This window comes from Cryptomeria japonica, unplaced genomic scaffold (assembly GCF_030272615.1).
Source record: "Cryptomeria japonica unplaced genomic scaffold, Sugi_1.0 HiC_scaffold_319, whole genome shotgun sequence".
Classification (NCBI taxonomy): Eukaryota; Viridiplantae; Streptophyta; class Pinopsida; order Cupressales; family Cupressaceae; genus Cryptomeria; species Cryptomeria japonica.
The window spans coordinates 12,105-24,674 of NW_026729141.1; the positions used below are offsets into that span (position 1 = coordinate 12,105).

General features: G+C 35.7%; 1 protein-coding gene across 3 annotated transcripts in view; it reads right to left on the minus strand.

Annotated features, from left to right (window-relative positions):
* Window positions 1–1,358: 1,358 nt before the first annotated feature.
* The window catches only part of LOC131065635 (beta-hexosaminidase 3), a 147,934-nt gene continuing 136,722 nt past the window's right edge, over window positions 1,359–12,570 (minus strand). The window contains exon 9 of one of the 3 annotated variants that reach the window (XM_059215876.1): window positions 1,359–1,415. In XM_059215876.1, the coding sequence (XP_059071859.1) occupies window positions 1,378–1,415 (38 nt within the window). In that variant the 3' untranslated portion in view covers window positions 1,359–1,377. The remainder of the gene's footprint in view (window positions 1,416–12,570) is intronic. The other 2 variants (XM_059215874.1, XM_059215875.1) reach the window with 2 other exon arrangements.

A 12,570-nucleotide genomic window follows, 5' to 3' on the forward strand; every position in this document is an offset into this window, starting at 1 on the left:
GTTTATAGTTTATGTCATGTCATAGTTGAAACTTGGAGCCTTGGGCATTTTTGTTATAATTCTAATATAATATGTATGCACATTGACAATGAAAGCATTTGAATTTTGTTAATTCGTTTGTCGATTCTCATGTGAAATATCAATTCAAGTCTACTGCTATGTATTAATCTTCTACAGTGTCTATGATGAATGCTTTATCAATATTATGATATGCATATTTGAAATTTCTCTATATTTTTAGAAATTCCCCAATTTTTTAAACAACCGTCCCTTACCGTCCCCTAAAGTATGGCCCAAAAGTACCCTCGTACAGGAAACACATTCCATCGTCCTCTGCCATCCCTATCCCCAAAACTCAGTGGAATATAGATTTTATCAAGATTCAAGTGCATAATTGGAAACATGAATCCTAATGAAACGTTAAAATTTAAGGATAATATCATGAATGATTGTTTTAGAAAAAAAATCTGTCAAAACTCTCTAGGGGAAGCGTACCAATAGTGTTTATAGCTAACTTCGTGCACCCATAGATCCTAAACGGTACATCGGATTTTGATGATTTTTTTTGTTGTTGTCTTTGTATGCAACTAACTACTTATAGCTATTGTTTTGGCTTTTGGGTAGTAATGATGCATGTTGTGGGATCAATTATGTGCACAAGGGTCAAAAAGTACACATTTCAAAGTGTCACTTGATACCTACTTAAAGATGTTCCAGTAACCATCCACTCAAAATTACCAGTACTTGTGGACAAATGCCCCAGTAGTTGTGCACAAATGTCCCAATAGTGGTGCATAAATGGGCCAATTATGGACCAAAAAAGCAAAAAAGTGATTGGCTATTGGTAAATGTTAAACTTATTAATGAGCTTTTCATTATCATTTTTTTGCCTCCTTTAAAATTACTAATTGGAGGATTGGGTGCACAAGGAGAGCAACACTATTGGAACACGATCCACTACTGGTGCTCTTCCCATAATGTTTATGGATCTTGTTTGTTTTTCTGTTCACATACACATTGGCTGGACTAATGGTGACCTACTTTTCACCACTTGGACCTCTTCCTTGTTTCTTACCACACTATTGGATGGCTTCCAGACTGGTTCACTTATTTCCAATTGTATTTTTCCTTTTTAATTATTAATAGAGAACAATCTCTTTACCTTTATCTAAAAGAAAAATATTATATTGCAGGCCTGCCCAAGAATGCAAATGAAAAGCAATGTAACTTTAACTACAAGGTCACATTAGGTTGAAAATGAACCTCACCAAAAATGTCTAAAAATATAAAATAGAAAAACATTAGTCTAGATAAGGATGGTATTCCAACATTTAGTTGTTCTTGTTCCTAGAATTAATAAATTCGGACTGTGAGAACTCACCAGTTTCCTATATGTCGAGTTTGACTCCAGCAACCTAAGTCAAAGATGGAAATATGTATTAACACATAATGTAATTTATTATTGAACATATAGGGCTTAATGCTAATTAAAAAAGCAGTCAAATAAGGGATGTGCAGTGACTGGTATAAAAACGATAAATATTCTGGCTATTTGTAGCAGCCTGATTGTTGTCTTTAAGTATCTCAACATTTATTAAACTTATTTATTTTAGTATTGTTTGCTATATTTTCTTGAAACAAAATAGTAGTGTGTGGTATCATACCATCTTATCACTCAATGTATAAAAGTCAAGTTATTCTTAAAATGTTGAACTAGATAAATTCTCATAGATGATATTGAAGAGCAACAAAAGTGTGTCCCACTTCCATGCATAATTTTTCTTTTATATAATCCAAAAAGATGACTACAATTAGAAAAAAAAAACTGTGCAAGCAGAGCATCTTCATAAATTGTATCTAATATACAAATAAGTAGAATATAGTACTAGCGTCTAAAAAATAATGTCTTGTTGTTACCACACTTTACAGTTAAAGTCCCAAAATGCCAAAAAGCAGGATATACATCCTTTCACCCAGAGTAATGAAAAGGAAATTTAGCCTAAAACTATTCTTGCATATAAAACTAGTGACAATACTAGTGTTGATGAGGTCAAAATTAATTGAAAAAATTAAGTATAATCTGTCGAAAATTCTACTCTCATATTATGTATGCAAAATCATGATGTGTCTACAAATTCACATGTGTGTAAAGTCAATCTTAAAGCTATTTGTTTATGGGAAAAGCAAAAGCTTAATTTATATTTTAAGAAAATTCTCTTTTATGCATGCCTTTGCAAAGAAAATATAAAAAACAATTCATGATCCCTATAGATAACAATAAGTCTAAAATTTTAAACCAACTTTGGTTCACTATCATAATCAATAAAAAAAATGACAGTAGTTTACCCCTTCTTCTGAGTGCATCATAGTTTACCTTCCAATAGGAATGTTTTAGCATTATGAAACCTCAAAATTTCCCCTTATGATGTACATTAATATTCATATATAATAATAACTAGCAATTGCACCTTGGTGTGCAATGGGTACGCCGAAAACAAGATTATTGGCCAAAATAATAAATATTAGAAATAGAAGAATATTTGTAAAAAAAAGAACTGATAAAGTGACATATTGTAAATCATTTTTTTTTAATAGGTTGAACAAGTTTAATAATTCATCATACAGAGATAATTCATTTATGACCAATAGAATGTCATTGAAATGAAGGATATGAAGATTCATATATTAGAATTTGTACTATATATAAATCTGAAAAAGGATATATGGTTAATGCTGCTTCAAACAAGTATGTAGAATATGTACAATATCATAACAAACACTATGGAATTGACCACACGGTTTACATTATCTTTGTTTGAATATAAGAATTTGAAATGTTCTTGGAACCTCTCAACCCAATACAAAATCAACATGTATAGACAAGATCCTAATTTTTTTTGCATATCTTTCCCATTAGGGTTTGCTTCAATTGATTTTTGATCCTTGTAAGAGGATACATAATTGCATAGTTGATTTCTAACTATAAAGAAGAATAGTTGTCAAAACAATAATTGATAAAGTGACATAATGCAAAATAAACCTCTAAATTAGGAATATAATCAATAGTCTCATGTTATATTACAATGGGTAGGGAGAGAGAGAGAGAGAGAGAGAGAGAAAAGATAGAAAGAGGTGGAGGGAGAGATGAAGACAAAAGAGACGAGGATATCAAGATCCATTACAAATAGTCTCATGTTATATTTGTAATAGGTAGAGAGAGAGAGGGGGGGGTGGGAAGAATGAGAGAGAGGGGGAAAGAATGAGATAGAGAATGAGGGGCGAGGAGAGAGACAGAGACAGAGAGACATGGAGACAGAGAGAGACAGAGAGATAAAAAGAGGGAGAAGGAGAAAAATGGATGGATAGAGAGATTGGTCTATTAATTGCATACATTAGTTCAATACATGAGGTCAATTGGTACAAATTTTAGTAAATGATGTTTGTGCACAAAGGTCTCAATAAAGAAGTATAGGTCCAAATCAACTATACATTCACTTAGAAAGATCAAATCATAACTAGTAAAACCTTAAAAAATAGAAAGATCATGCTATGTTTGTGATAGGGAAAGATGGAGAAAGATAGGGATACAAAGAGGGAGAGATAGATGGTGGATAAGATAGGGATATAGATGGACATGGGTATAGAGATATAGATAGAAAATAAAGTAGGGATGGAGATGGAGAAGGGGTTGTGTGTGTGTGTGTGTGTGTGTGTGTGTGTGTGTGTGTGAGAGAGAGAGAGAGAATATGGAGAGATAGATATAGAGAGGCAACAAGATTTAGATATAAAGGTGTAGGAAGAGGGAGAGAGATGGGTGGATATAGAGGGATACATTCCAAGAGAGAGAGAGAGAGAGAGAGAGAGATTGTGAGACTGAGTGATATAGATTTAAGAAATTATAGAGAGGGAAAGATGGGATGGATAGAGTGATTGACAGTAAGACAAAGGGAGAGAAGGGTAAAGCTAAAAGCCTAGTAGTGTCATTAATTCATTGGGGTTTTGCCAATCCATCTAAAGAATATCTTAAAATTAGAATGAAGGGTACTATTCACATATTTATAATACTAATCTAGTTCATGAAATTTTAAGTAGGTTTTTTTTGAATGAATCGTCATAATTTTATTTTAAGACTAACTAAACATATAATTAGCTTTCAAACAAGTAAACACGCTTTTGATTAGTCCTCTAAAACTCTTTCATTTATAGTCACCATCTCCATTACATATATATTTGTAATCACAATCTACTATGTTGAATATTAAATAAAGAAATGTCTTAAATCTAAGAAATCATCAAACGATTTTTTTTATACAACTAAACACACTTTGTTAGGTGGTCTTAAATTTTGAGTGTGAAATCCTATTTGATTGGGATTTTTCTAATGTGAGTAGGTCATGCCTATACCTAATTTTATTTTTTGGTTTTCAAACTTGTTGATTAATGTTCAACTAATTTTTGTTCATTTTCTCCACAAATCTTTTCAAAAAACGAATTACCTATATATAATACAATATATAATTATTAATATATAATATAAATTAAATTATATATGATATCATTATATACAACAATTTATTTTAACAATAAAAACTGCTGAATACAAATATAAATTATTATAATTAATAATATAAATTAAATTATATATGATATAATTATATTATTATTAAATATTATATTCTGCAATAAAAACTATTGAATACAAATATAAATTATTATAATTAATAAAGATTATATTTTTATATTGAACAAATTAAGCAAACATGCAAATATAATTAATACATAATCTAAAAGTTAAATTATTATTTACCATAATGTCCATCTCACTGCCATAAAATTTGAAGGATGCTGGAAAATGTGCTACTAGTCCAGTACCACGGAACTTAACGGAGCATGCATGGAATTTTTTTTGTGATAATGCTCTGAACGGTGGACGGTGGACGGTGGAAAAGCGAACTGAATAGGTACGGGTTAATAAAGAAAGAAATACGGAAAGCTACGTGTGGATTAAATTCCATGTAAGCCGCTAACAAATGCGCATCGATACAAGACAAACCAAACCGCATTTACTGCTTGAATTAAAAAATATTCGAAAACATGATACGGCAGGGAAGGAAAAGGGCCAAAAAACGATGAACGGTGATGAGTCCTTTCACGCAGCGGCACCATACGCAGATGACGAAATAGGGAAAAAAAACAATCAACGGCGGAAACCTTTCCAATGGTCTTGCATTCGTTTTGGCTAACTTTCAGCCATAGATTTTAAAATCAAGTTGTTCATCTCATAAAAGGAACGCCTTCAGCGTAAAAATCCATTTCTCTTGATGCGTATATAAGGTTATTGGTGCTCTTTCTTCCACTTTCATTTCATGCTTAAAATGCTCCTTGTCCTCCAACATGTGGATTGGTTAGCATCCAACAATCTTCCTTCAATTCATGTATTCCAATGTATTGGACTTAGAGAAGACCAGAGACATTATAAAAGCGTCAATGATACTTTTTAAATGCTGACAATGTGGGAACTTGAAAATCAGAATCATGTACCAAGGATGAGCCGATTGGATTATCCAATTCCCCATTAGAGTCCATGGATTTTATTCCTATACATATAAGCTTCCACAATATCTGAGTGACCGAGAGGTTCAGATTGAGTATTGCAGAAAATTAATAGTACCAATTAGAGTCCATGGATTTTATTCCTATACATATAAGCTTCCACAATATCTGAGTGACCGAGAGGTTCAGATTGAGTATTGCAGAAAATTAATAGTACCAAATTTAATTTGCTGAGGCAGCGCAAGCTAGGACTGCAATGTTTGATTTAGATTGGTCAATAAAGGCATGCACTGGCCCTAATGCAAAATCAAGGACATGGAAATTTCCAATTTTAAATTCAAGTTCCACCATAAAAGCAGAAACTATAATTCAAAAGGTGTCATGTTTTAGATGCTTAGAGCCTTGGAATATGGTCGTACATTGAAGATATTAAGCAGATTGTGCAAATGTCTTTAAGGCTCAAAGTCAGACGATATATTTCACTTTAGAGCCTTAAAGATATTGTTGACTCAGGAGAGGATATTTTGTCACATAACTTTCTTCAAGAGAAGTTGAATAAAAAACCTTTATGTGCAATTGATCTATTAGAGAATGTATAGAAGATTGGATGAACAAGGTAGTCATGGAAGGAACATAAGGTTGCCGAGAATGGAAATTGATATAGAAAATTACAAGTACACCAAAGGGAAAAATTTCAAATCCTTATGACCAAATTAGAGTATTATAGAGAAGAGGAAAGCTGCAGGAACACAAGTGCCAACTAGAGCAAATGGTAGTGGTCAGGATGAAGACGAAAGATTCAAAAGGCTTATTGTCAAGAAAGTGAAACTCTCAAGGTCAAAAGGTGAAATTGGTAACAAAGAATATTGTGAAACCTCCTCCACAAATATATCTTAGTACTATTCTTCCTCTAGTTTCTCATGTTCTTGAACCTATATATCCTCTTATTCCTTCCAATTCTTTTGTTCCCCAATTTGGTTCTATCTAACAAAAAGATAAATCTTTACCTTATGCACCTTCACATGATCCTAATCCCTCTTACCAATCTCTATTTGTTCCACCTATTCTACTTGTGGAAGAAAAATCTGGAATAGTTGAACATTTTGAAAGACTGGTTAGGGATGCTCCAAAGTGAGTGAAGACATCTTTGGCAAGGAAAAGATAGGTGTGACAATGAAACCCCTAGGTGTTATCTCTTCTAACATTGAGGAGGAAGTTAGATAGGTGAAGAGACGAATCATATATAAAAAGGAAAGAGAGCCAAATTTTTGCAAAGGCAGCTATTCTAGTCCACCTATAGACAAGAAAGTTTAGGAAGTGCAAGCTCCTAATTTTCAGATTACACAAAGCAGTTTACAATCTACAAAGAGATTTTGGTCAATTTGCCGTCTTGGGATTTTAAATCATGATTTCCATCATCACCAAATCCTACAACAGCAGTTTTCAGAATGTCAACAGTCAAGGCATTGATGATTTGATTTTGAAACAAGGAGTTCCAAGAGTATGCCATTGAACCAAACACTATCCTAGTGAATGAATTTCAGTTTGTTCATGACAAATTGAGGGCACATCAACATCCTCGATCTGAATATTGGTGGGAAGGTTTAAGAGGGTAGCAAATTTGGTAAAAGGTTAAGAGAGTGGATTGGTTCAAGCAACCTCTTTCCTTATTTGAATTTAGTGTTTAGAGTCAGTGATAGAGTGTGCATGGCACTATGATCTGAGAACAAGGGAAATCAAGATGTGTGCAAGCCAGATGCATATTCTTTCAAGGAAACCTAGGTTTGCAACCATTTGAGGATACACAAGTGATTGATCTTGAGGTCTTTGAAAAAAAGTCGACTAACAACTTAGAGGATTGCCAACAAGAGTTAGGAAAGAAATGGCTATTGGAGCCATAAAGACCAAAATGTACACAAACTGTTGTTTCAAAATAACTTCAAGGAAGAGCTTGGCATGATGCTTACATTGTTGAATTGGGTAAGAGGTTAGCCAGAGGAACAAATATTCAAAAATTGGGCGTTCTACATTATTAGCATCATATGTGAAGGAAATACCTTCATTGATTGAAGGCAAGTCATTAGTTGGCCAGTTTTTTCCAGGTGAAAAGCTTCCATGTGGTATCTTATTTAGAACAGCCCTTGGTATAAGCAAAGGAATTCCCAAGGCTGAATTAGATATGGGAGGAAAGAATACTTTACAAGAAATATCCACAATCGAATTTAGAAAAGGCCTGAAACACTGTAAGAGGGTTTATGAAGCTTTTTAACATTGACAGTGAGGTACCTGAAAATTAGAATAATGTTCAAATTTCATAATAGGCTAGGGCTATTATATCAAAATAGGCCGATTGGTTTATGGTCCATAGCAACAAAAGTAGTTTGTGGAAAAAATCAGCAAACCAAAAGTATAAGATGTTTTGAAAAAAAGGAGAAAAACTTGGAGTCAAAAAAATAATGATATAATTACATATATTTATTTATAATATAATATAATAATTATAATATTATATTTAATTATTATATTATAATATGACAATTATTATCGTTTTATTGTCTGCCAAATGACTTAATTATAACTAGCATATGTATCTTAAATAATAGAAAATTTAAAAATAATAATACAGAAAAATTAAATTGTTCACCTAAAAAGTTAAAATAATAATAGTTTTGAAATTTATGGTCCATAGCAACAAAAGTAGCTTGTGGAAAAAATCAGCAAACCAAAAGTATAAGATGTTTTGAAAAAATGGAGGGAAACTTGGATTTGAAAAAATAATGATATAATTACATATATTTATTTATAATATAATATAATAATTATAATATTTAATTATTATATTATCATATATAATAATTATAAGATTTAATTATTATATTATCATATATAATAATTATAAGATTTAATTATTATATTATCATATATAATAATTATAAGATTTAATTATTACATTATTATATGATAATTATTATATTTTTATTATGTCTGCCAAATGACTTAATTATAGCTAGCATATGTAACTTAAATAATAGAAAATTTAAAAATAATATAATACATAAAAAATTAATTTGTCCACCTAAAAAGTTAAAATAATAATAGTTTTGAAATTTATTATTTAAATTCAAATATCAAGTTATTTTAATTAAAAAATTAAAAGTAATTTATTACAATATACAAATTAATTGGAAGACCATAAATAAATTAAAAAATTGATATGTTTTACATTATAGAAGTTTTAAAAACACATCAATAATTTGAAAAATTAAAAATTAAACATGAAAATAAAAAATGAACGCAAAATAGTTTTTTGCGAAGAAATTTGAGGATGGCGTCGTGCGTGTGGGAGAATGCAGGTTGTCGAGCTAGGGCATCGATGCCCTAGCTCGTGGGCGGCAGTGATTGCAGGTGCGTCAGGGGAGGATTGTGCAGGGCGGGGAGCGACCGAGGGTGTGGGGGGTGGAGCGGTGGTCTGCGGGAGGGGTGTTTGTTGTGCGCGGTTGGGGTTCAAGATTTTCTGCAAGCCGATGGTTTCCAGTGGAGCAGGGGGCTACGGTTGGCTCTACCTCTCGATGGTGTTTGGGAGGGGTGGGGTATTGGGTGCCATGCCTTCTAGTGTGCCCCTTTGGGGTGTGGGTTCCTTATTTTTTTTGAGATCCAATGTCGAGTATTGATGGTGAGGCCTCGAAGGCACCTCCCGCCATGGATTTTCGTGCTGCAGTGGGTGCAAAATCCCCATCCCAAAGTATGAAGACTTTTAATAATAATCTTTTTTCCTCAGATTCGGGGTCTGGTAGTGCTGGTAGCTCTCGCATTATGAAGATTAATGGTTGTTTGGAGAGATGCAGTGAGAGGCTGAGGCTGGTTATTCCTCCAGAGATGATAGCTGAAGACGTTGAATACTTTTCAAAACACTCGCTATATTGCAAGTTTTTGGGAATGAGGGTTTCTTTGCATTTTTTGGAAAACTGGGCGCAGAGGACTTGGGCACCAGAAGGAGAAATGGAGATTATACTGCTGGCAAACAACTACTTCATGGTTACTTTCAACTGCATGGAGGATCGCAATAGGGTTTTTGAAGGAGGTTCGTATTTTTACAACTAGGTGGGGTTATTCATCAAACCTTGGCATGCGGGGTTTAACCCTTCGGAGGAGCTCCCGAATAGGGTTCCAGTGTGGGTTCGTTTATCACGTTTTCCAGTGGAATGTTGCCAGGAGGATGTGCTACGGATGCTTGTCGCACTGCTTGGGAACCCAATGGGATCTTCAACACAAACCTTGGGGAGAAAGGTAATGACCTTTGCGCATATCTGTGTTGAAATTGATCTTAGTAAACCTTTGCCAAATGCTATAGATATGCGTGCGAGCTCTTATTCTTGGGTTCAACAGTTAGATTATGAGACTTTACCATTTCGGTGTCGTTTGTGTCATGAGTATGGTCATTTACAACGCAAGTGCCCTAGATATAAACCAGTGGTGCGCCAACCTCAGCAGCTGGCCCATAGCCTGGATGGGGCTGATAAAGGAAAAGCTGCTATGTCAGTCAAGGTAGTGGGTGCTGATGGTTGTCTCAGTTAAGACAAAGAACAGGAATCGAGGACAAAAGAGGTCCTTACAGGAGAGACAGGAGGAGAATACCATTAACAGATTCGAGGCCTTGGATGACCTTAGCCAACAGGAAGTGAATTCGAGGTTAATCCCTTTGGATCAAGGTGCATCAGGGGGGGTTCCGAAAAGAGTGATTGAGGACTTTACCCAGGCTCCGCAAGTGGTTGGAAGCCAGCAAATGGAGATGGATCAGCCAGTAGGGGTCCAGTTGGGACTCACTTCTGGTTCGAAGGTGAATTTGGTTTGGGGGGAGGGTTCTCCGACAACTCTGAAATTGGAACCGGCTGGGGTTAAAAGTAATAAGACCTCCGTTCACCTGGGTCTGCATCAGAAAGATATTAAGAAAAGTGCTTCGGAGAAGAACTCAAAGGTTGGCAGAAAGAAGGATTTGGATAAGATCAAATTGATGGGGGAGAATTTGGTTGAGTAAGGGTTAGTAAAGACTCTGGATTCTCACTTTTCCAATCCTTGAAAATGATTGTTCTTTCATGGAATGTGAGGGGCTTGAACTGTGGCCCTAGACAAAAAGTTGTTCAGTAATTGATTAGGAATCATTCACCTGATGTCCTGTTCTTGCAAGAAACTAAACTTTCGGTGGAGAGTATGATGGGTGTGGTGCCGAAGCTCTGGGGGCGAGGCGAGTGTCAGTCTATTGGGGCAGCTGTTTCCTCTAGAGGGGTGGCTTGCTTATGGAACCCCTTGAGGATTCATCCTATTTGGTCGGTTGCTTCCAGATGTTCTTTGTCTCGGGTTGCCTCTAGTCTTGAGACTGGGGAATATATCTTGTTTACGAACATTTATGCCCCCACTGATCTTCAGGGGAACCATAATTTATGGTCTCACATTTCCTTTATGCGAGGGCTATTCCCTTATCATTCCTGGATTATAGCGGGAGATTTCAATGCCATTTTGGAGCTGTGTGAGAAGAAGGGTGGTGTTATGCGTTTGGAACCTTCTTCTTTCCTTCTCCGGGATAGTATATCTTCATTGCATCTTATTGACATTAAGCCTGGTAATGGTCTGTTCACTTGGAACAATAGGAGGGTAGGGGAGTATTGGATTGCAGAGAGGTTGGACCGCTTTCTGGTTTCTAGTTTTTGGGTTGGTGGGGGGTGGTCCACATGTTCTTAGATTCTTGACTGGAGAGGATCAGACCACTGGCCCATAAAGTTGGTGTCTTCTTCTGCTTGGGTCGCTCACACTCCTTCATTCAAATTCCAGCTTATGTGGCTGCGGGATCCTTCTTTGCAGGATCATGTGGCGGGGTGGTGGAGGAAAGGGGGGCCAACTTTTGGCACTACCATGTACACTTTTGCCAAACAGCTGCAATTTGTTAAGGCTCAGCTTAAACGATGGAATCGCTAGTGTTTCAGGAATATTTTTCAAGCTAAGAAAGTTGCTCAAATTAAGTTGAATGACATTACCAGGATTATAAGAGAGTAGGATTTGTCTGAAGCCTTGCTTATGGAGGAAGACAGGGCTGTCAAGGATTTAGAGGAATGGGAGCTTAGGGAGGAAATCTATTGGAAACAGAGAGCTCGTATTGATTGGCTTCAAGCAAGGGACAAGAATACTGCGTTCTTCTTCAATTCAATGAAAGCAAGAAGACATGGTAATTCTATTCCTGTGTTGATCAATGACAGAGGGGAGAAGTGTTTATCCTTGCAGGAGATCTCTAGGGAGGCTTTACATTATTTCCGGTCCCTCTTTAGCGAGGATACTTAGGAGGATTCGGAAGAGGAGAATCAGGTTCTTGCTTGTATTCCTTCTCTAGTTACTAGGGAGATGAATGAGCAGCTTATGGGTCCTATTTTGCTAGAGGAACTAGAGAGGATTGTTTTTCTCATGAGGAAAGGAAAAGCCCCTGGTCCGGATGGGTTCCCAGTTGAGTTCTTTCAAGATTTCTAGGATATTATCAAGCTGGATTTATTGGAGGTGGTCCAGGAGTCTCAAAGGAATAAGCAGATGCTTCGGGCTTTGAATGCGACTTTCATCACACTAATCCCCAAGTGTGAGGGGGCTGACCGGTTAGGCCAGTTCCGCCCTATCTCTCTCTGTAATGTGATCTATAAGATCATCTCCAAGTTGATCGCGGAGAGGCTGAAGAATTGGTTGGGGGACGTGTTGTGCATATTGCACACACACCCCGTCAGTTGACAGGGGACCCCCCCCCCTAAATTTTTCTCTGCCTATTAGGAGAAATCAGACCAAGTCTTGTGAAATTCGCCAGAAATTGGCAAAAGGCCTAAAAGGTCCAAAATTGGCAAAACACCTAAAAGGTCCGAAATTGGCAAAAGGCCTAAAAAGTCCGAAATTGGCAAAACACCTAAAAGGTCCAAAATTGGCAAAAGGCCTAAAAGGTCCGAAATTGGCAAAAGGCCTAAAAATCCCAAAGTTTGCAAAAGTGCCCAA